This window comes from Malania oleifera, chromosome 8 (assembly GCF_029873635.1).
Source record: "Malania oleifera isolate guangnan ecotype guangnan chromosome 8, ASM2987363v1, whole genome shotgun sequence".
Taxonomy (NCBI): Eukaryota; Viridiplantae; Streptophyta; class Magnoliopsida; order Santalales; family Ximeniaceae; genus Malania; species Malania oleifera.
Genome location: NC_080424.1, coordinates 69,411,061 through 69,436,850, shown reverse-complemented (window position 1 = coordinate 69,436,850; position 25,790 = coordinate 69,411,061). Strand labels below are relative to the sequence as shown.

General features: G+C 35.0%; 2 protein-coding genes across 3 annotated transcripts in view; one reads left to right on the top strand and one right to left on the bottom strand.

Annotated features, from left to right (window-relative positions):
• The first annotated feature begins 15,539 nt into the window (after positions 1 to 15,539).
• LOC131161285 (uncharacterized) lies at positions 15,540 to 17,368 on the top strand. 2 transcript variants are annotated; one of them, XM_058116934.1, is made up of 2 exons: positions 15,540 to 15,870; positions 16,439 to 17,368. In XM_058116934.1, exon 2 carries the CDS (start codon positions 16,463 to 16,465, stop codon positions 17,117 to 17,119), a length of 657 nt encoding a protein of 218 aa, XP_057972917.1. In that variant the 5' UTR covers positions 15,540 to 15,870; positions 16,439 to 16,462; the 3' UTR covers positions 17,120 to 17,368. The 2 variants fall into 2 exon arrangements, with proteins under 2 accessions (XP_057972917.1, XP_057972916.1); XM_058116933.1 differs by having other exon boundaries at positions 15,571 to 16,278.
• An 871-nt stretch (positions 17,369 to 18,239) lies between these two features.
• The window catches only part of LOC131161283 (ergosterol biosynthetic protein 28), a 29,522-nt gene continuing 21,971 nt past the window's right edge, over positions 18,240 to 25,790 (bottom strand). Inside the window, exon 3 of the mRNA XM_058116932.1 lies at positions 18,240 to 18,786. Coding sequence (XP_057972915.1) covers positions 18,719 to 18,786 — 68 coding nt within the window. The 3' untranslated portion in view covers positions 18,240 to 18,718. The remainder of the gene's footprint in view (positions 18,787 to 25,790) is intronic.

Sequence of the window (25,790 nt, the reverse complement as noted above, 5' to 3'; positions counted from 1 at the left end):
CTCCTCCTCTTCCTCCTTCAGCTTATGACCAAGGACCTCTTGCCGACACTCCTTCATGGTTCATGTCCTTTCATAGTGAATTATCCACCTTCAACAAGGATATGAGGTCAGGACTTCAGACCCTTCAGGATAAGGTATCCTCCCTTGATCAATGCCTCACTCGTATTGAGGAATATAAGGCTAGCTCATCTTGAGGTGTTGATCCTATGGACACTAGTTCAGCCCCTCGAAGTGATGATGAAGATTCAGAGGAAGGGAGTGACGAAGGTGAAGAAGAAGAGGAAGGTGGTGAAGAAGAGGAAGGTAATGAAGAAGAAGAAGGATATGAAGAAGAGATAGGTAATGAAGAAGCTGCAAAAGAAGATGATGATGTTGATAGCGGAGTTTTAAACTTTTTTATGATGTACTCTTGATGTAAACTCTTAGTTTCTATGTCGCCTTGCTTGACTTTCCTATGTTTGTAATACATATGCTCTTTTAATGACTTTTTGCATTATGCCCCTTCATTCTTTTTGAATGATGTCAAAAGGGGAGAGAAGTTTTGAGCAAATATGATATGAATTATGATATGTGTCGCGGCGTCCCGGGAGCGCGTGTGCCCAAGGGTGGCGAAATAAAAAATCAATTAATATTTTCATGGAAAAACATGGAATGTCGGAGTCGCCACTAACCTTTAGTGTGGTTAGAACACGTGATGACTACCCCGTTAGGGGTAAAATAGGTCTACATTACCAGAGTTAGGCTCGGGAGTTCGGTTACGCGAGGGGAAGGTACGAGCACCCCCTACGCGCCCGTTCTTACGAACGGTACCTAATTAATTTGAAATTATCCCTAAGTTAATCTAATAAGTCTTTAAATTACTCATTTTTTTATGAATTTATAATTACATATGAAAAATAAATAAATAAATATATTCCCTCAGAGCTTAAGGTACGTGAAGCCCAAAGGCTCATACCCCCGCATTAAAATCATAGGGATTATAAAAATCAAAAATATTTAAATAAAAAAATATATAATAAAATAAAATAATAATAATCATTATAATAATGAACATAATAATAACAATAATAATAATAATAATAATAATAATAATAATAAATAACAATAGTAAAAATAATAATAATGGTACTAATGATAATAATAATAATAGTATTAATATTAATAGTAGTAATCCCATAATAACAATAATAAATAATATTAATACGCACATATTAACAATAAATACGTATTCTAAATATCATAATGGTAACATAACGATTTCACACATGATAATAATAATAATAATACCCTATAAACAAAAGGTAATAATAATAATCTTCCTAATGGTACACACCCCTAATATCCTATAAATACCTTTACACCCATATGGAAATAATTGATAAAAGAGATAAACCAAATTTCAAATTAAAACATGGAAACCTATGCACAAGTAAAGAAATAACGAAATTATGGAAACAAGGTATTGCTGAGAATAATAAATACAAGATGGTTGCCAAAATTAATACACAACCCTAACTATACACATATTAAATACAAAGTGAGTACAATAATGACCAAAAAAAAACCCTAAGTACATAATTTATATGAAAGCAATTTCAACCCTAAAAGTACATCAAGATACAATAAATCAAAATATGAGAATACAATAAATCAAAACATGATATACAATGTTAAGAATATATAGTAGTAAGGCAGCAATTTTAAATATACCCTAATATACAATAATAACATAATCTCAAAATACTAAGGTTACCAGGATAAATGATATTGTGTACATTAAAATACTACAAATATGATAGTAATAAATATATTATATGTAATATCCATTATAATATTGAACATACCTTAAAACTAACATGCTAAATACACTAAAATACTAAACAGAATATTACTAGATATATCAACATGCCAACCGTAACCAAAATATAAAATATGCAAATCAACTATATAAACCTAAACATAATAATGAAACAATCTACATAATAAACCCAATAATAGCATATAACAATAATAAAACAATCCACATAATAACAATACCAACCGTATGCAAACAATAGAATATTAATACTAATAAAATCAATATGATAATTAATATAATAATAACATCCAAACCATGCCGTAATTTTACTAATAGTAATATACAAACCAGTAACATAAGAATAACGCAATCATATAATTAATAATAATATACAAACTACGTAATACTAATGCTAATATAATTAATATAATGCCAATGCTAATATTAATAAACCAACTATATAATAATATTACTAATAATGATATATAAATCATATAATACTAATAATAACAATACACCTATGATGTGATAACAATATTAGAAATATTATACAAATCATACAATAATATTATTAACGGTAATATACGAACAATCTAACAACATTATTAATAATAACATACAAAACAACATAATAACATAATATATAAATAATAATGATATTACTATCAATAATATACAAATAATAATGCTAATATGGTCAATATAGTGTATACATATAGAGGCAAATATATGAAAAGTTTAAACTTTAAGTGTTAAAACCCCAAACCAAAAAAATATCAAATATCTAATATGTGCAAATAATGTAATTTGACCTTTCAAAAATTGAAATAATCCTCAATAAAAATCCTGCAACCATAATAGATCAGTTAGTATTTAATATGCATAAACAAAAATAAAAAATAATAATAAAGATTTAAATATGAACAAAAAATTCTGCACCCAAGAAAAATGAATCAATTAGTAAAAAAAATATTAACAATCATAATAACAATATATGTATACTGACTATAAAATAAGACATACATGAGATGCATACCTATATATGTAAATAATAATCATAAAAATATATACATACATACCCACTGGTTAGGGAGGAGCTGTGTTGCGTGTGTGTGTGGAGGCCGAGTGGTGAGGAAGCAGCAGCTGGGTCACAGAGATGACGACCAGCTGGAGATCCTGATCGTGGCTAGTCCTGGAAGCTGGCCGTGGCTTGCGTGGTGGCTGGAGAAGGTGACGGGGTCGTGGGAGAGAGACATGGCCGCCGGAATATGGCGGCGATGGCGTGAAGAGCAAGAGAGCAAGCCGCGGAGGAGCCGTCTGCGACTGTGGCTGGGGCTGGTTGTTGCTGTGAGTGCTGTGGTCTGCGCGGATGGAGGCTTTGCAGATTTGTATCCTCTTCCACAGGTTGTGCACGGCTGGGTCGGAGTCTGGCTCGACGGTGAGGCCGGAGAGGTTAAGGGCGGTGAAGAGGTCGGAGCTGGGTTGCAGGTTGATGCTCAGAGTTGCAAGGAGACCGTAATGGGAGGTGGCTGCTTTGGGATGCTCATCTGCTGCTTGGCTGTGGGTGCCTGTGGTGGTTGCAGTGGATAGAGGGGCTGCTGTGGGGATGGATGGCCGGAGAGGGTGGTCAGGCCTGGTGGCTGGGAGGATTGTCAGAGGATGAAGGAGGCAGCAAGGAGTGAGGCTGTGTGTGGCCGTGGTCGGAGTGGAGGTTGCTGGAAGAAGAAGAAGGAAAAAATCTTCCTTGGCTTGCTCTGCGTGCTGCTGTGCAGCGCCCCCAGGCTGGAGTGTGTGCAGGGCCTCCTTATATAAAAACTTTTAGCAACCCTATAATAATAAAGTGAATATAGAAATAATGTTAATAATAAAGATAATAATAATAATAATAATAATAATAATAATAATAATAATAATAATAACAGAAATAAATAATAATAATAGTAGTAATAAAGATAAAAATACCAATAATAATAAAAATTAAAAATAATATTAATAATAATGAAAATAATAGATAATAATAATAATAATAAATAAAATAGAAGTAAAAATAAAAATAAAAGTAATAATAATAATACTAATGAAAAATAATAATAATAATAATACAACTAATGAAAATTAATAATAATAATAATAATAATAAATAAAATAATAAAAATACTAATAATATTAAAAATACTAATAATAATAATAATGATAATAAATATATTGGGCCGGGGTAAAAATGGGGTGTCTACAATATGAATTTTGAGCAAATATGATATGAATTTTGAAAAGCACAATATGAGAAAACATGTTAAATAAAATATGAATGTTAAAGGAATATAAATAAAGCAGTTAAAGCACACTACATGATGACATATGCTATAATGAAATATGCTTGATTGTGTGTGCTCATATGCTTAATGTACTTGATTGTGTTCATATGCTTAATTGTGATTTTTTGAACTTACTCATATTTGATATCATCATTTTTCAAAATTATTAAAAGGCATGCTTATAGTAAGGGGGAGCCTTGTCAAAGGATCTCTCATCTTTGCTCCTTATTTGTCATCATCAAAAAAAAAGAGATTGTTGGCCTAACATGGCTTTCAAATCTCATTTTGATGATAATAAATGAAGGATGATTTAACATGTGTTGTTAAAGTGATGATGTTTCAAGAATATTTAAAGACAAAGTTCAAAAGAAAGAATAGCAATGAAAGTTCAAGATCACTAAGAACTCAAAATCAACATTCATATTTAAAGTGATCCAAGGGAAGCTCAAGCGACACCAAAATGAGTAAAGTATGTGGAAATCTAAAGCTGACTCAAAGCTCAAGTCGAAGGGGATTCAAAGCAAAAATACTATGGAAGACTTTAAGTTTAGAGTGTTTCAAGGCTTTAAGACAAATGATGTAGGTACTTCATATTGAAATATCATATGGAAATATGTTAAAGCTCTTTAGGGGTCATTGTGGAGTTAGAGAATTTGTTTTACAAAACCCTAGATAAAGTTTTTATAAATCAAAGCAAGAGAGCAAAGAGTTTTTGAAAAGTAAAACTGAAAAACCAGAATTTTAACTGCCCAAACAGCTGAAGTTTATCTTCAGAAGACTGAAGAATTTCCTCAGAAGACTGAAGAATTTCCTCAGAAGACTGAAGATTAAGTTCAGTCTATTGAAAAATTTTTGGATGAATTTCTGAAGAGGCAGTGTATCCTCAGTAGACTGAACCTGAACTTCAGTAGACTGGTCCTAAAGTTCAGAAGACTGAACCATGTATACCTAGTCGACTGTTAACGGCTATAATTTTTTAAATGTTTTAAAATTCAAACTAAGGTTTCTTATGCCCCAAATTTCATAAAAACTTGGGAAATACTCCAAGTAATCTTCGGCAACATGAAAATACTTTTATGAGCCTATCAATACATGTTTTAGCAAATTAAACTACACCAAGAAATTGAAAATTTGTTCAAAAGCTGAAAGTTCTCTTGCAATTATAACATGTGGGGATTTTATTCTTTGATTTCTTTGTATTGATTTCTTCTTCATCCGATTCAGAGGTTTGGATTCTTCTTTTGAATTTGTTCTTTATTCTAAGAATTCTTGTTAGTTTCTTGGATATATAGGCTAATTCATCTTCATCTATTTCATCTTTATCCTCATTACTACTAGAGTTTTCTTTTGAGACTTTCAAGGCTATGAATTCTTGGGCTTTGGTTTTTCCATTCCTTTCATTCATTGACATTTCGTATATGAGGAGAGAACCTATAAGTTCATCTAAGGAGGTGCTTTTCAAATTTCTTCCTTTCATTATGGAAGTGGCTTTTGTTTCCCATATAGGTGGCAGCCCTCTAAGAATTTTTCTTATCATCTCATAGGTAGTGTAGGTTTTTCCTAAGGCATTTAGGGAATTTATTATGTGAGTGAACCTAGTGTACATGCTAGTTATGGATTCATCTAGGTTCATCTTAAAAGCTTCATATTCACTTGTAAGCATATCAATTCGATTGTCCCTTACATCAATAGTGCCTTTGTAGGTTACCTCAAGTTTGTCCCATATTTCTTTGGCCGATTTGCAAGTCATTACTCTATTAAATTCATTCATATCAAGAGCACAATATAAAACATTCATAGCACTAGAATTAAGTTGCAACATTTTGAGATCTAAATCAATCATATCCTTTTTCTCCTTAGGAACTTGTTTTCCGTCCACTAGTTTGAAGGGAATTAGGTTACCATTCGTGACAACCTCCCAAGCTTTCCAATTCATAGTTTGGAGATATATTCTCATACGTTGTTTTCAAAAAGTATAGTTTAAACCACAAAAGATGGATGGTTGAGTTGAGGATTGGCCTTCTCCAAAAGGAGCTATGCATAAGTGTGCTATTAAAATCTTTATATAACTACTTGTTAGGATTTGTTATAACCCCTCTCTGATACCAATTGAAAACAAAGGTGTAGTCCTAAAAGGGGAGGGAGTGAATTAGGTTATTAAAATTTCTTTCAAATCTTTTAAAGAATTCTTAACCTCTTTTAATTCTTTCCAAGATTTCTTGACTTCTTGTTAATAAAATTTAATGTTCTTTTATTCAATCCACAACCACACAATACAAGTAATCAAAACAAAGCTCAATCAAACAACCAATTGATTTGCTAAGTACAAGTTAACTGCAGCACTATTAAGATTGATGAATGCTTGCAAGTTTCAGCACTTCTAAGCAAAGATTTAGAATGTAAACTTAACCACAGCTTTGGAATATAAACACACTCCAATCAATATCAAACTTTAAATCATTCAACCACAATATATTTAATCAATGTACTAGATACAACTTTCATCTTTTGTTGTCAGCCCTGGGTATATAAATTTATATTCAAGCCCTGTAATGAATGTGAATTTGAACCAAGCTTTGTATATATGTTCCTTCAATGCAAACCAAAATTCAATTCCCAAACTCATAATTTAAATAAACTCTTTAGTTAATTTGTATTTGGATGTTAACCAACCAACGTACTTCCTTTTGAGATTTTCACAAAGTTTTGATCAACCAATGTACTCCCTTTCAGTTTCCGCAATCCCAAATCAAAATTAAACTTTAAGTTTATTTAACTTCCAAATTAGGTAGTTTGTATAATTAAGAAAATTAAATCATCCACGCAGTTTATATATGCTGAATGTAAAGAGAGTAAGGGAAAAAGAGAGTAAGACCATGGCTTTTACGAGGTCCAGCTTGTACCCAGCCTACATCCTCGCCTTTGGCAAACCACCAAAGGATTCACTAAAACCAATTCCTTTTCCAGACAGAATAACACTGTTTACACACTCCTTTAGTAGGTTATATGTGACGACCTGCTTAATTTTCACATTTTTTTTCTTAAATAATAAAATACAATATCAACATATTAAATCCGATAGGTCATAACCAACCTGAACCCGTGGGTCCCAAGAATATACTAGAAACACAATACGGAAGCCTAAGCAGCAGGAAACATAAAATCACATAATATCATAAACCCAACATCACTCATCACAATACCAGAGTTACTACAACCACTATATTTATGTATACATATTACACAACCCAAAAAAAACCTAGGGTCACCTTCCACAAAATCCATCTGACCCAACCAAAACACTTACCCTTCAGAAAGGGCAAACCAACTACTATATCTATCTCATCGGAGCTTTATCCACTCTCCTATCAAGGGCTCCTGAAATGATCATATAATTAGGGGTGAGACACCTCTCAGTAAGGGAAATAAACTAATACTAGTGTGTGGCAACATGAGTATTTATGTGTTCTATATAAAATCATACATAAACATATCAGTATAAATGTTTGTATCATATCTGGGAAATATATATTTTCATATCATGGCAGAACATACAAGATTTTCATAAACATAATTCATCTCATATAATATAATACAAAAAAAACTCCGGTAGGTTAGCTGGTTGTTGTCATGTATTACCCTCACATGACTGGGTTGTGTGACCCAAAGGCACGACCTTACAATGGTTGGCCGACCACTACCAAGTTAAAAGTACAGTCTATAAGTCCAAGGGGTCTACTAGACCTGGTCCGTACACCAAGGGCGCTCACACTTCTTAAAACCACATCGGCCATCCAACCTCACGCTACTCCGTACAGCAGCATTAACACAATATCATGATGAACATAAACACATAGCAACGGTACCGTGCAAGTGCTAACCTAAACCAAGCCAACTAGGTTTTGATAACATATAACATATATTGAAACTGTGATACATGGATATTTCATACCATTAATTATCAAATCAATATTGTAATGACCTATTATTTATTTTCTAGTTCTAATTATATATATATATATATATATATATATATATATTGTAAAATTTATAAAGCTCTGGTACCTACTAAATTAAACCAAGCCATCAACCTAAACAGTAATAAGTTGAATTCATACAATCATAATCAAAATATACAATACCAGAGTGCTAAAACGTTCCCAAAATATACATATACGACTATTTCCCAGAATACCCTCAACTTGCTAGGGCTATACATAAATACTTCCAAAAATACTCACTCTACTGACAGGGCAGTACTGAAGCCCCTCTATCTGGGAGCCTAATCTGCTCGCCTATATGGATCACCTGAAAAATGTTAAAGTAATGGGATGAGACGACGTTCAGTAAGACGAAATATGCTATTGCTAGTGTGTGGCAAATGAGTTACAATACTGAGAAGATATGTTACTATATAATCATGTATAACTGTATCTGTAAATATAGTACATATAATATATAAAACCACCACCTGTACCCATGTTGCTTAACGTATCTGTTTTTATAAGTTTCTATACGTAATACTTCTACTATTTATAAGTACACCCACTATTACTGTAAAATTGTATACTCGTATAATAGTTGAAAACTTCTCTGTCGATAACTGTATGTCATGATTTAACCTCTCATGACAGGGTTGTGCGGCCCATAGGCGGGATCTACCCTGACTGACAAACTAGGATAAACCACTGTACTCCATCAGTCTGATCAGCCCTCCTCAACCCATATCTGATGAGGAGCCTGTCCACTCGTGGGCTCTATACGATCGACTTTCATACCACGTATTATATGAATAGGTGGTTGCACTCTATACTATATGTAGCAATGGTACCGTGCTCTGTAAACTATAATGGTCCAACAGAGTCTGATACTATATAATACAGTTCTATATACAACTATCTGTTTTATCATGATTTTGTAATAAATGTATTAACCATGACGCTGTAATAAACTGTATCTGTATCAACTGTATTTCTGAATTGAACTGTAAAACTGTATGTCATGGTACTGTAAACTGTATAATCACAGTATTCAGTAATTACTGTAAAACATATCCACTGTCTGTATATTTTGTAAAACATAACTCTGAAAAATACTGTAAAACATGTTTCTATACTATATCTATGTTCTCAAGCCACATAGTAATTTAAAACATATAATTCATAAATGATAAACTTTATAAATTTTTTCAATGAATAATAACTTGGTAAAAATATAAATTTCATACTGAAAATTATTCTGAAACTGCCTAGCATAGCATATTTTCCTTACCGGATTCCTATTAAAAACCCCTCACGGTGACAAGTCTTACACCCGCTGGGTTTTCCACTCAACACCCTGAAAACCAAATATCCTAGAACAAAACATCATTATTTCTACGTCTATTACATTTCCTACAATTATAGGAAAGTCAAATTTTCCTTAAAAGACCTTACCCTGAATTTCGGATGAAATCCAACTTCGTCCCACCGACGATCCGCTCTAGCAGACTTGGAGAGAACTTCCCCAGGAGCTTCGTGGTGTCCTCAGATCGTCGATCCGGTGACTAACGGGGCCAAAATCGAAGAGAGAGAAGGGAGAGACCGTAGGAGAGAGAAAATGTGAGGGTTTTGCTAAAAAATTATGCATTTAACCAAGATTTAGGCTATTTATACTGTGGGATTTATCGATGAGCCACGTCACCTCGTCGATGAGTCCTGTAGAAAGTTTGTTGACAAACCTGCACCTTCATTGATGAATTTCAGACTTCCCAGAAATCCTCTCTCAGTATCTTCTCGTCAACGAGACGGGACCTCGTCGACGAGATCCTGAAAAACCCTTGTCGACAAAACCCTGTGTTCGTCAACGAGGCTTGAAAAATTTCTTGGGATTATTACATCCAAAGGGCAACGTCGTCGATGAACGCGAAGTCGGCTGCCTCCTTCTATTACTGTTTCTATTTCCCTCCCTCTTTATTATTTAAATACCATTATTCTTTGGGTCATTACAAACATCATCATATCATTTTGCATATATACGTATATCATGAAAATCATCGGCCCGTACGCCGGTATTTCACATTTTACCATATCTTGGCCCGTACGCCGGTAAATCATATACATAACTCGGCCCATACGCCGAAAAATCATATCCATAGTACGGCCCGTACGCTGGAAAATCATATCCATAGCACGACCCGTATGCCGACAAATCGCATACATAGCACAGCTCATACGCAGGCAAATCATATCTATATCATTATCATATTCCCAGAAAACGGTATTTCATTATAAATTCTACTCATGCCACACGAAATAGGTTTTTTGTATATTTAACATACCATCACTTTCAACAGTATTCCCCAAATATAAAACATATATAGATATAATTATTTTCCTGAAATCAAATGTTGTAATAACATACATACATTTTCATAAAAATAACTAGCTTAGTTTATTCCCTTACCTGATTCCTAAAAAGCCTCTAAAATAAGCAATCCCACACTCACAGGGTTCCCGATTCAACACCCTAAAAAATGGCATTTCCCAGAACTAAACTTCAGTATTTCTATGCATACTACGCTTTCTACAACTGTTAAGAAATCAAATACTTAGTAGAAAGCCTTACCCTGAATTTGGGATAGATTTCGAACTAGCCCCACCAATGATCCGCTCCGGTAGACTTGCAGGGAACTTTCCCAAGAGTGTCATGGTGGCTTCGGATCGTCGAACCGATAGAAATTCGGCCCAGAAATTGAGAAAGAAAAGAGGGAAACCGAAGGAGGAGATAAATAGGACTTTTGCGACAAAATTCAGCCAAGAAATGGCATTTAGAACTATTTATACTGTGGCCTTCGTCGACGAGCCACGTCACCTCATCGACGAAGTCATGAAGACAACTCATCGACGAGCTCTCTCCTCATCAACGAAATTCAGAAGTACCCAAAACCTCTCTCAGTATTTTCTCATTGATGAGGGCACTCTTGTCAACGAAGACCTGCTGCCCCCTTTTATTTCCTTTCCTCCCTCTTTAAATTATCATTATTTAATTACTATTATTCTTCGGGTCATTACACTAGAGCCCGCCTCTCCAAGCAATATTCCCTCACTCGGTCACTCCTTCAATAGGCTAGAGCCCGCCTCTCTAAACGATATTCCCTCGCTTAACCAATGATCCAAACACCTTAGAACGTCAAAGAACTATAAGAAATACAAGATACAATCTACGTACAAGTATACTCTCACAAAGAGCAAGTTAGTACAATTTCAGCACTATGTACTTCAAGAAATTAAATACCAATATGAAATAGAATTAAAGCTCAAGTGTAGAATTCACCAAGGGTTCTTTAGTGATTGAGAAAAATCAGTATAAGAACTGTAGGTTGATGTTTCTGCAGCAATTCAGATGATTTCCCCCAGCAAGAGTATGAGCAATAGAGAACTTTGAAATAGATTGAGAATTTGAATGCAAGTGTACTGTGTAATTGTTTGGTTGATAATTTCTTGGGATTAAGGTAGTATTTATAGACTTTTTGGGATTATTTTCCTTGTTCCCCAAGTTACTTGGAGTGTCCACCAAGTTTTTATAATGTTCATAATTAAAAAATTAATTTTTAAATTTTCCCATTGAAGTTTAAAATTTTGAAATCCCATGAAGTCAGTCGACTAGATAAGCGATAGGGTAATGTTTTTCACAGGGTTAGTTGGCTGGACAGGGGGCTAACACCTTTCTGTCTGCCAGAAATTAAATTTAGTAAATTGTCAGTCAGCTAGCTCGACCAAGTTCAAAAGTTGTCAGTCGGCTGGACATTATCAGTCAGCTGACTGATTTTAGTGCAAACTGTCAGTCGGCTGGGCAGTTATTCATTCTGGTGTTTTCCTATTAGTCGGTTGAGTAAACCCAGTGTAATCTGGTCAGTCGGTTGACCAGTCATTTTTCTGGTTTTTCATTTTTAGTTTTTCAAAATTAGTTTTTCTCTCTTGCTTCGATCTTTCATAAAACATTTTCTGGGATTTTAAAATAGGTCTCTAAGTCCATAAATATCTCCTAAAGAGCTTCAACAATATTTCAAAAGATATTTAAACATCAAAGCACTTACATAAAGACTTCTAAGCCATTTGTCATTCTTAAACACCTAAGTCTTCATGCTTTGGTCTGTTACTTGTCTTCAAGTTTTAAAATATTTTGAGCTTTTCATCAAGTTCTCTTTACTATCCATGCTTTCATGATCTTCAAGTTTTATTCTTTAAATTCATATTATTTAAGCTTCGTATGATCATCCTTCTTTGAAGTATAAGTTTGCAAAGGATCTTTGACCTTGCATTTACATGCTTGATCCTTGTAAGTCCTGAAATATCACTACTCACCAAATATATTAAGTTTCACTTATTTGTTAGCATCAAAACAAGATATTAAGTCTTGTAAGGTCAACACAAATATAACCGTATTCACGTACTCAAATTTAATCGATCAAATCCGCGAAATTTAATTTAACTCAATTATATATTTGAATAAAATCAATATAATTAATTTAAAAAACTTTATTTAAATCAAGCATATAAATATAATTAAATTCACATAATAAATTTAAAACATGCATATTTTTAAAATAAAATATAAACATGAAAATAATTAAATTCTTGTACTCAATTTAAATCAAACATATTTTAAAATAAATTTTGAGATAATCTAGCCCACTTATCCTTGCCCTAAAGTGGTGCCTATGGCGTGCAAAAGATGAAATCTCCCCGGTCAAATTTGTGAAGAGCGGAGCTGGGACCTGAGAATGATGTCTGTTCTTCAATTTGACAGAGAAATGGAAGAGAAATTGAGAGAGAGAGAGAGGGAGAATATGATTATATTATATTAATAATTTTTTATTTTTTATTTTTTTATTTATTTATTATTATTATTATTATTATTTACACTTTCATGCATATTATTTTTGAGGTCATTACAGTTTGAGTGTAATCATCGACGGTTTCAAGCAGAATGTAGGGAATTCTTCTCTACTTCAAACTATCAACGTTTGGCCTACACCGCCGATGGTTTCGTTCGGTGCAAGTCACGGATTTTGAATTGGAGATTCATAAATTGGGAGATTTTGGAGGATCTTCCTTTGAAGGATCACTACAGAAGTGTTTTAAATATAATAGAAGTCTTTTGTACACATAGGGTTAGTATATAATCATATTTTGTAACCCTAGTTTAATAAGCTTGATGTCAGCTTCATTGTGATAGTGAAAAAGTCGATTGTTGTTCCTATGGACGTAGGAAAATTGTCGAGCCACGTAAGTCTTGTGTATTTGATTATTGCTTTCATTGATTCTCATTGTAGAGTGATTGCTTGTTCTGTATAGTTCATCATTAAGTGATTGCATTGCTTGTTTTGTGATTGTTTCGTGCGTTTGTGTGAAGGCTTCTGCTGTGCACACTCGAGAACAACAGAATTAAAACGAACAAGCTATATTTAGTTTATTTTTTGTCAAAGTCTTCTTTTTGTCAAATATATTTTCAAAAAATTTCAAAATTATTTTTTTTAAGAGGTTTCCTCGATTTTTAATTAGGTCAATGATGAAACCTTAGCATTTTCAAAACTCGCACATTTCACTACACATTTCATTTCAAACTTTCTCATTTTCAAACTCACTCCTTTCAAATACCGGTAATACAAGCTCATACCCCTTTTCTAATCTTTGATTTTAGGCTAGTAATAAGCCCGACATTTTTCAAACCAACAATTTTATTTTCATTAATAACCATCACCATCATCATTATATTTTCACCAAAACTTAGCGTTTTGAGGCCAACCCCTTTTAGAGCAATACTTCGGGCTTCTTGAAGTCATGTTAGAGTTCGGAGTGATTCTATCACCTGATAACCAAAAGGGGTCTTTCTCTCTTCTTTTCTTTTTCTTTTCTATTTGAAGGCAACACTTACATAATTGCGATAGCCATTCTGTGAACGAGTGTCGTTAGGGGTGCTGAGAGGCTACTCAAATGATTGGCTAATCACCTTCCCTACACACAAGTGTACTCTCACACTCTAAGTCTGGTTTTTGCAGACCTTTTGCAGGGTTTTTCTTTATTTTCCTTGTGTTTAAAAAAATAAAAATAAAGTGATAACTTTGTTTTCAAATGTTTTTATCTTTTTTCACCAAAACTCATCTTTCTTTCTCGTTTCGAAAGTGTCAATCCCTCTTAACCATTCAAGTTTAAAGATTTTAACTTTCAACCAATCTAAGTTTAGTTGTGTTTCTAATTTCAAAAATTCCACAAATTAGAATTGGGAGCTTGGAATTTTCTTACTCCATGTTTTTAGAGGCCTTAAATTTGAATTTGAGTTAAATTTGAATAAAATGTAATATAAAATTGTATTGAAATTTGTTCAAATCCACCAAATCAAAATTGAAGGTTCGAAATTTTTTCTTCCAAACATAGCATTAGTTCACTACCGTTTGTTTTATATTGTATATATTCTTGTATACACACACATTGACATCACTAGCTTGACCTATCAGCTTGACTATTTTGACTGACCCAATGCTTTTGTAGGGTTGATGATCGGTCTGAATTATAAAATCATGATCTAAATTGTTAATCGTAAGTTAGCTCGACAATGAATTATTTATGGTTAGATTTCAATTTATAATTTCTCAAAAGATGGATATGGTTTAGCTTTTTTTACAAGGACCCTAACAAAATTAATTACGCTATTTTTCACGGTCTTTGATTATCACGAATTTTTACATGGCAAGAAAAAGAGAGGAGAAAGTAGCGTGGACCAAGCAAGTGCTCTCCTCTCTCCTTCAACTACAAGGACCCGTAATGCCACTGTTTTGATACTCTTACAATTCGTTTGTTTCACAAAATAACTACTCCTTAGAATAATATAGAATATAGTAAAAATTTTGGGAATATTGGTTATAACTATTCCCTATATGTTCCTTATTATTTCATCGGCATGTAATAAGAAAAGAATAGATTTTCTCATGGTAACATTTGAGAAAAATTACTCCTTGTGTATAACTTGTTATGGACACAAAAAATATTTCACAATGTTTATTTACTTTATAATATTAACATAATTTTTTTGTATAACTAATTATAACTAATATATTTCTAAGAATAAACATATTGTGAATCAATCATAGAGTTGCAACTCGTTTAATTTATGAAATTACTACTTTTTAAAATAATAAGAAATATGTAAAAATTTCTCTATATATTTTTTTATTATTTTATTTAATATATAATAAAAATAAATAAATATTTCCATGATGATTTGAGAATGATTGCTCCTAACTTATTATTTTTTTTGTTTGGTACATAAATAGTTTCACATTATTATTATTTTCATGATATTAATATATTTTTATATATAAATAATAATAATATATTATAACTAATCTAGAGCCAATAAAAGTCTTTTACCCACTTGTGTTTTTCTTATTGGTCTTTATTTGTCACGGGTCCGTGTAAAATAGCAGCACACGGTCAAACCAATGCTCCAATGCTTAACCCCTATCCCCAAAACACGACCACTGCCTACTGGAGAAGATAAAATCCCCGCAGATGAGATTTCCATCTCCAGCAAGCTCCGACGTCCCTCTCCGCCGGACTCGACTCCCACGTCGCATCCGAAAACCACCACTGTCCCCCCTTCTCTGACCAATTCATTGCTGGAATCCACTATATATTAGACATATACCTCCTTACCAAGTCTGACACTTCAGTATTTATTTCTATCGCGGATCTACTGCTCAGCTTTCCCTCGCCGGTACATTTCTCCAGTTCGCCTCAGATCTATTTCCTCTACAATTTCTATTTTTTTTCTTTTTTTTTTTAAATTTTGAATGCCAAGGTTGAGATTGTTTGGAGTCCTGGGTTAATATTTTTTCATTTACATTTCGGAATTTCATTGGTTTGTCGGTGGAAGATTTAACCAGGGTAATTTGGTATTGTGATTTTGTGGTATTTGTTTTGTAGTTGGATTTCAATGGAGGTTTTTTGTCTATAAGTGTACGATTTGTCGGCTTCTGATTTTTATCTTTATCTTTATCGGCGTATCAAAGAAATTGTGCTTTTTTAGCATTTTTGTTTGGGTGTTGTTCTTCTTTTGCATCTACTGATGATTTGATCCATCTTCTATGCAAACGTTGGGAAAGTTTGCTTTCTTGAGGTTGAGGTAGGGTTTTAAGTTCCAGTGCTCTGTGTTGTAGTAGGAATTTTAGATTTACTAAACAATTGAACTGTGCAGGGATATTGATTCTACGAATTGCTTTGGATTGATCACTCATTTCTCGATTTTCACTATTTTGGTTCTGGGTCTTCTTTTTATATATTAGGTTTGGAGCTTCCTGGTGATATATATGTTTGATTTTTGGAAATCAATCATGTTGAAGAAATGCCCTAGCGGAAACCAGAGGACAAAAGGTCTCAAGGTTAAGCATGCTGTTCAGATATGCCTGCTAATTGTCATTGGCGTATGGTTGCTTTACAAAGTGGAGCACTCACATGCCAAGAAGGAAGGTTATGAAGAGAGTTCTGTAGAAATATCAGAAAAGATGCAGAGCAAGTATGGAATCTTAAAATTTGGGAGGAAACACCTGCAACCAAAAGTAGAGGAAATGGAGAAGGCCATGGACAACAAGAGACATGGTGAGAAAGAAGAAGAAGAAGAACCAGGAGAAAAGGATGAAGAAGTTAAACCTGAAGCAAGGGAGGACGAAGAAGGACTGGGTAGAGATGATGAGATAGATGGGCATGATCAAGATGATGCTGAAGAGGAAGAAATTGAGAAATTGGAGGATTTCCTTGACGAAGACTTGAAGGATAGGGAAGATGAAAATGAAGAGCAAGACACCGAAGAGGACGATGATATCGAGGACACGGTTTCATCTGAGGATGGAGCTGAGAGAACTGCTCGGGAGGAACAAGAAGATCATCACAAGGGGAATGATGCCTCCACGGCTATGGTCCAGAAATTAAAAGCAATGACCACTGAAACTGAAAATAGGGAGGATTGAACTCTTAAGGACCTTATCATGGTTTAGTACTGGGAGAGCAAATGCTCTTTGCATATAAGCCTGTTCCTTTTTCTCTTATTTTTTTCAACTTTTCTAGTGTATAATCTATGAAGGTAAAATGAAAACAAATGTACAGAGGCTTTGCTTTATTTTGCTGGACAGTCACTGATGCTTCAATCATTTGACAATCAAAGATTGAGGTGGTTAGTGCATAAATGAGAAAGTAAGAAGATATGTCGATGCTTTTAATTCATTGATCCATTTGAAGCAGGGCATGGATTCATGTTTTTAGTGCAGCATCTTGTGTGGGATTGAAGGGTTTAACTAGATTGTGAGCAAAGGTGCATAGGATACAGGGCCCTTTGCAATTTGAATGCATGTGTTCATGTTGTTCAGGATCAACGTCGACCCAATAACAAGGATGTTACATGCACGAGTTCAAGTCACAAAGTATAAAACTAAGGTGAATTACCTTGTTCACATGTTAATGTTCCATCCATGGAATTAGTTTCCTGTGAGCTTTACATGATATGCAATTGTGAAATAGAGTAATCCCATACGATGGGCTATGCTAGGTGTCCTTTATTTTGTTTATTTTTTCAGTAGTATCCCTACATGCATTTCCCACTGCCATAGGTCTAGTTGGGATACTACTGGGGACCTATGAGCCGTATGGCAGCATTTAGCCTCAAAAGATTAGTTGGGTCCTTGCAATTTATACGCTAGCTCACTGTTATATTGCTCTTTTTGTTTTGTTGTTTTTTTTCGGCTAGGCACATCGTAATAGTCGCTTAGATACCCAAAGACTAGCCTCGGCCTCCTCCATAAAGCTGTGTTACAATTGCTAAATCGGTTCTTTAATGCCACCACATGCCATCTTTTCCTGCTGGTGTGTCAACCATGTCTGATGAAACAGAAAATTCACCTACTATAATGTGTTTGAAAGCTGCCAATTTCACTGGAAAGAGAGTAGCATTATTTTTTCACTATTATTTTTTTTTTTTTATTTTATTGGCATTAGATGCAAGCCAATTTCAAAAGAAAACCCATGTTTGGTTTGTGAAATATAATTGGATGGAAATGGAATGAAACAAAAGATCAAAAGGAAAACATGAAAAGATGATGAAATTATTTGACATTCAATTTTTTACCATCTGATTTTATTTCGTTATTACATACACAAGGTAGAATACCATCAGCCTGTCTGCCTATATGTGCAAATAGCTTGAAAATCTCCAGGTTAGAACAACTTGCAGGCATAATTCACAGCTTTGGAGCCAAAAAATGTTTCTAATTACAACAGCTAGCACAAATCACAATACAAAATGCTCAGTATATGGCTAAAAGAGTCCTCCAAGAGCAAAAAACCAGAGGATTGCTCAAGTTCTGACAAAGAGACATCTGATTACTGAGGTTAGATCAAGTAAACTGGAATCTTAAAGCAGATATCTTACAGAAGCTTGAACTGGAAACTCAATTACCCTCTTATGACCACAAATCTTTGAACGGATGAAGGATATGAGAAAACAGGAATGAGAAACAAAGATGCCACTCTGCATCAATGGTAAACAGAAAAATGGACAATGTCTCATTCCATATTCAGTGATTCTTGAGATTGACCTGCTTATCCGCATTCCACTCTAACAGCATCCATATTATTGATGTGCCTGATTAGAAACAGTAAAAATTTCAGTTTGTTCAAAGTCAATGTAGAGGTATCCATCAAGTATAACTAGAATATAAGGACAAATTTATGCATAAGAACAGTCCATAGATACTTGCAGCAGATTCTAAGCAAGAAAAACAAAGCGAGGTCCTGCCAAGAAAAGGTTGGTTAACATTCTAGTGCTTCAGGCTTGGCTCAGCTCAACCTAGTCGCACTAGTGGAATAATTCCACAAAAAGCAAACACACCTAGAGTCAAACAATTAGATGTGCAGAGCATGAAATAACAAAAAGCATACAGGTTACACATCAAAATACAAAAAAACAAGGAATATATGTTGTACTTAAAGTCTTGTCTGGTTAAACTAAGGTCCTTTCTTTTTATTTTTATTTTTTATGAAAATACAGATTGATATCAAACTCAGCTCAACCTAGTCGCACTAGTGGAATAATTTGACAAAAAACAAGCATACCTAGAGACAATTATATGTGCAGAGCATGAAATAACAAAAAGCATACAGGTTACAAATCCAAAAAAAAAAAACAAGGAATATATGTGTTGTACTTAAAGTCTTGTCTGGTTAAACTAAGGTCTTTTCTGTTCATATTTTTTTTTTATGAAAATACAGATTGAAATAAAAAATTGCTGATACTTCTGAATCCACAGGACTACAGGAACAATACCCTTAAGCTTTAGGATAACAATGTTATTTGCCTTTGAAAATTATCCTATCCCACTCCTTCCAACACGCCAAGAGAGACCAAGGGCTGTTCTCCAAAATAATTTTCTTGCCCGAAGGTTAACCTTTGACCCCAAGAGCAGAATAAGAGGCAAAAGGTGCCAGAGCACACGAATAAGCAAAAGTTCTGCATCATCTCAAACATCCACAAAGTTATGCTCAAAAGCAATTGTCTTACTCTTCTACAAGAGGAGCATGGAATCACTTGCAACTTGGGAATTTGAAAACTTATAAGCAGTTTCTCCACATCCAAACAATAATTAGCCACTAGCCATGATTTTGAAAGCATTGGACTATCAAGAAACTACTTGTCCAAAATTTTAAGTAGGAGAGACAAAGATAACACCAGTGAAGATGATGATGCGATGATGCATGAAAATACTAATATGCACCAGAGTCAATGTTCAACCTGGTAGTTTCATCATATAATTAGCATCAGTCTATATTGCAAACTTGTAAAATGACCTAAACCCAGGTTATGCATTAGTGGAAACTGGGAATGTAGCCAATTATATGAACAAGTCAATTATATAAGAAAACATCTGCATACAGCTTCAAGCTATTCATTACCTAACTAGGCCTGCTAGCATTAATAAATAAGGCATGGCAATTCTCTGATGAAGGGCAATCGGTACTTGTGTGGAAGGTCTTATATGAAGCTGAATGCTGACGGAGAGTTCAACAGGTTTTATTAGTGGGGTAGTATATATGTACATATCATTTTCCTGATGGTGGTTTATCTTCTCTGGGTCTCCATCACAAGGGATTTTCAATAAAATTGCTCTTGTTAAAGGAAAAACAAAGCCATTAGCCTAAGGTAAGATGATTTGAATAACCTGTTTCGCTGCCTTAAGAAACCCGAATGAACTAATTGAACATTCATCATCTACCTACAACAATGACAATATAAAAAGCTATGCATCATTCTATCTCTTAACCAAAAGTAGAGCTGAGCACCCAAAAAAAGGTAAGTTCATGTTGACCCTACTGCAATACCAGATTGAGGTGCACATCGAAGTGATGCATTAACCACTTATAAACAGAACAAGGACAGGCTTGGACAATGGACAAATATTTAACTGCTTCATCATGTTTTCAGAATAAATTTCTTTACAAAACCACAAATGAAGGTCAATGCAGACAGGAGTTTTCCACCAATACCAACGGCAAAAATTTACGTAGTAGCAACCATTGAAGCATCAAGTTGAGATGAGCATCATAGTTGGGTTATAAAACAGCTCATAAGTAAAAGATCTCAAATCAGATTTATTGAGATAAAAATAAGCCCAAGCTTTCCTCCCATGGTGAAGTCAAAAAGGAGCTTGCTGATTACTACTCCCACCTCTTGGGAACCACCAACAAAGATGTATTTTCCTGCAACCCTAATTTTCTATAGTCCAGCTTGGATTTCTCTTGGTCTGACTCAGACAAGTAGATCCTTGCCAAACCTATTGGAAAAGAGGAAATAGGAAGGCTATGTTTTTTTTCTCTGAAGACAAGGCACCAAGCCCTGATGATTTTTATTCCAAGTTCTTTAAATCTTGTTAGTCTATCATTGACGCAGATGTTGTTGCTGCCCTTTCAATCCTTTCTTAGTGACTAAGCTTCTAAAGCAATTTAGAGCAACCGTACGTGCTTTAGTTCCCAAGGTAAAAAACTTGCCTCTCCCACTGATTTCAGACCCACTACCTGCTGTAGCCTCATCTACAACATCATAAAGATTGTTGCTAACAGACTTCAAAAATTCTTGGCTGCTTTTGTAAAACCTAATTCGACTGCTTTCATCGAAGGGAGGTGTGTTCAAGACAATGTCCTTTTAGCCGGAGAGCTTCTTCATAACTATCATCTTCATTTAGGATCCGTCAAATTTTCCACAAAGGTGGATAAAAAAGGTATATTGGCAACCCATCTAATTTTGCTAATCGGATTCAAGAGTGTATTACAACTCTCTATTTTTCTATTGCTCTACATGGCTCCTTGGAGGGGTTTCTTAAAGGGAGAAAAGATGTAAGGCAAGGTGATCCTACATTAAGGTGATCCTATCTTCCCCTATATCTTTGTAGTTTTGCAATGGTAATGGAGGTTTTTATTACAATTCTAAGGAGGGCTACTACTCATGGCTGCCTACCGATGACTCATCACAGTAAATGCAGCAAGCTTGGTATAACCAACTTGTGTTTTGCATATGATTTACTAGTTTTGCTCATGGGTACTCAAGCTCTATGAGTTAAATGCACCCATGGTCGCTGAACTACTGACTAAAATAAATGAGATCACCAGGATTTTTTTTGTGCATAAAGGTCACTCAACTACCAAAACGTTGCAATGTTCCTATTTTAGTCCAAAACTAACAAGCCTTTTTTTTTTTTTTTAAGAGGTAACTAACAAGCCTTCGTTAGTGTTGCTTACGTGGAAGGTCAAAGTTACTTTTTTATTTTTAAACTTTTTTATTTAAATAAAAATAATAATAAATTTAAGGAAGTACGTTGTTTTCATCTTTTTCTTCCCCCTCTTGTTCTCTTATGATACCACCATTAATGGCACCAGCCAGAGATCGCAAGTGTTTCACCAGATTATGGGCCCCACAATTTTGTATAAAAATCACTCTCTCATCATCCTTGATTGATCGCCAATGATGCAAATGAGGGCAAGGTTATGGCTGTAGGCTCCAAAGTAGGCACCAACGCTTGCAGGAGTGGCAATAGCCATCAATGATGTACCTAGCATTGAGCTCATTCCAGCAGCCAGCGAGGAAGAGGCTAGGTTCAGCCGGAAGGTGGTTGAGAGTGAGTTTAAACTTACCAGAGGGGCAGAAGACCTCATTGACGCCATGATGCAGGGGCAGCATCAAGGATCTGCAGCCATGAAAGAATGTAGGAGAGAAGGGAAGTAGGAGGAGAAGAGAGGACATACAGGGGGCGAATTCACATTCATTTCAATTCAAATTCAACATCAACTGCCTACAACATGGCTTTCACACAGTATTTATAAAAAAGCCTCTTCACATGAAATTGCACATAAACCCCTAAAACTACACTACACTACATTATAAACATACACCTAGAATACATAAATACTACAAACAAGCCCCCAAATACACATAATACCGTACTAATTAAACTAAACACATAATAAACTATTAACTAAACCCAACAATCCCTTACCCAAATCTTCTTAATTGTTCTCCAACATAGATCTTTCCAAGGTCTTGCTTCTTGTCCTACATTAAATCTCCCTCGGAAAAAATTCAACCTTGAATTTTGAAATGCTAGAGGATCAAAAGTAAGAAGCAAACTTAGACCCTTCGAAAGCCCATGCTTGAGTGATACAAGAAACCACTCCATTGGCAGCACCATAGACTTGAATTGAAAATTAGCATCAATGAACATAATATGATAAACTCAACAATAGAAATGTTTGAGACTTTGGATGTCTTCAAAACACATGTATTTCCTTGTTCGTAGTGTCTTCAAGTTGAGAAATTGTGACCGATTCTTTGTCTTGGTGGTATAATGGACTTCAAAATGATTTTCTCCCTATTATAGTGGAACACAAATGTGTTCTCATGTCCTTCAGTCACATCCAAATCATCCAACCAAGGAGAACCAAAAAGTACTTGGCCACCCTTCATAGGTATGATATCACACCAAACAGTATCAAAATAGTCACCCATTTGGATTGGAACCAACATCTTTTACAAAACATGTAGAGTTTATCAATTCAAGACATGTCATAAGGCTTTAGATGGGGTTTTGGATGAAGTTGAATACAAATAAACCCATTTCAAGGAATCACATTCATAGGACATCTTCCATCAAAAATCAATTTGCAGACTTTTTCCTCAAACTTAAGAAAAGTATGGAATGGCTTTATATTATGCGCAAAGTGTGATAAAAGCCATTCTTTTTTCCAATAAGCTGTCACCATATCTGGATTTATTGATATATATATATATACTGCCACTAAATATCACCAAATGCCTAAACACAATTTACCCAAAAGCCTGACATAATTTCTCAAGAACCTTCTTCAGTTCACATGTAGCCTTGATTGTCATGATGAAATGAAACCAAATTCACTTTGAAAATTCATAAAATGCAGCAAATAAACCTGATTTTTTTTTAATCTGGCAACAACAATTTCTCACTTTTCGTAGCAAACTATTGTGCTTGCTTGCAATATATTGTTTCCACAATCAAAATATCTTGTAGCAGGTTAAAAATTGTGGAGAAAACCCAAATATCATGGCTGCAGCAGTTTCTCCTGAGTGCAGCAAATAAAGGAGGAGTTCAGTAACACCCCCATGCTCGTTTCTAGCATGTGGCGCCCATGGGCCGAACAGGGCTCCTCTGATGATGAAATTTCAGGCAAGGGTAGATCAAGGGGTGGGGATTGCAATGGTGGTGGCAGTGTGAAGAACAAAGCACAGGAAACTAGGGTTTCTAGAAGGCTGATGGCTGGAGAAGGTTTGGATGGCGATTGGGGGCATGGGGGCCCTCCAGTGGTTAGACGATGACAAAATTTTAGGGGGAAGGGGTTCCATGGGGTTCTGATTTTGATGGTGTGGGAGGCGTTGCGAGAATATTCCAGGAATGGGGTATCTGAAATCAATGGGACATGACTGGCATTTTCTAATAAGTTCATAATTGCTTCTCTTTTTCTTTTTTAACTGAAATTTCAGGGCAGAGAAGAATCAGATAGAGAATGAAAGAAAAAAAACAGAAATTGAAGAAGACAATAAGAAGAAAGAATAAGGAAAAAGGCGAAGACAGAAACAGACTTTAGACAGAACAGAGGATAAAGGCAGAAAATTAGAAATCAGAGAGAGATTTGGGAAAATTATGGAAGACGAAGAAGAAGAAGAAGATACTGCTGGGCAGCAAGGAATTATGAACAGAACAAAAGATCAGAACCAGAGAAATATCAGCAGGAAGAAGAGAGGAAGAAGAAAAGAATAGGAGAAGAGAGAACAGAGACCCATACTCGGCTCTGATACCAAATGATGCAGGGGCAGCATCAAGGATCTGCAGCCATGAAATAATGTAGGAGAGGAGAAGGGAATAAGAAGAGGGAAGAGAGAACAAGGGGGAAACTCACTTTCACTTCAACTCAAATTCAAGATCCCCCACGTTCACTTCAACTCAAATTCAAGATCAACTGCCTACAACATGGCTTTTTCACACACTTTTTATAAGAAAGCTTCTCACATGAAATTAAACATAAACCCTAAAACTGCATTACAGTACAAACATATTTCTAGAATACACAAATACTACAAATAAGCCCCCAAGGCCCCAAATACACTTAAAATACCATACTAATTAAACTAAACACATAAGAAACTACTAACTAAACCCATAACCTAAATCTTCTTAATTATTCTCCAACACAGATCTTCTTGTCCTGCATCACATTGATTTGGACAAGATGCTTGGTGGTGGCCTCAAAGGAGGTGATAATGGAGGACATGAAGGAGTTGTGATTTGGGAAATTGAGTGTTGCAGAAGAAATTGTGGTAGCTTGTATTTTTATTTTTATTTTTTTGCCCATTCCTTGATGCCAAATCCCATGTGATTTGAGTGTTGCAAAAGGAATTGCGGTAATCTATGTGTCCTGCTAGAATTTCAAATCCCAGGGTTTCCATGCATTAAAAAATAATAATTTTAAAAAAAAAATCAGGGCATATCACTCAATCATTGGTCCACTTGGTCAATGGCACCCAAGGTAAGGATGTCACCAGAAATGCCTCTCATGATCATGCTCAAGCTACAAAAATTGAATCAGTCATTGCTGCCTGACCTAGGAAGCACAGATACTCCAAAAGGGTGAAGGTACCCGGTGCTGGACACATATCCAACACAAATACTCTTCAGATACGGCCAAATATGTGTCCATATGCATCTATAGCCTTTTTATTTTTCTTTACATTTGGATAATTTAGGATACGTCTGGGATACATGCAGACATTGTTGGCTTGAAATGCAGTGATTTTAGGGCCCCTAAAAAGACAAACAAACAAACAGAGGCAGAGAGGAGAAAACACAAAAATGAACATGAACAACTGGCCCTAGCTCTCTCTCTCTTGCGACGAAGAACTTCCTCCCAGCCTTCAAACCTCCTTCCCCAACCTTTGCTGCTGACTCGCCGAACATCACAGAGTCTTGGAATCTCCCTCCAAGCCTCCCTCGCCAGACACCTTTAGGACTCAGCTTCATCACAGGCTTCAAAATTCCTTTACACAAGACTATGAATGTGACTCCACCAAAG

What these genes read in the sequence shown, in the direction of transcription:
- LOC131161285 (XM_058116934.1), top strand. Translation starts at nt 16,463, where the DNA reads ATGTTTGATTTTTGGAAATCAATCATGTTGAAGAAATGCCCTAGCGGA.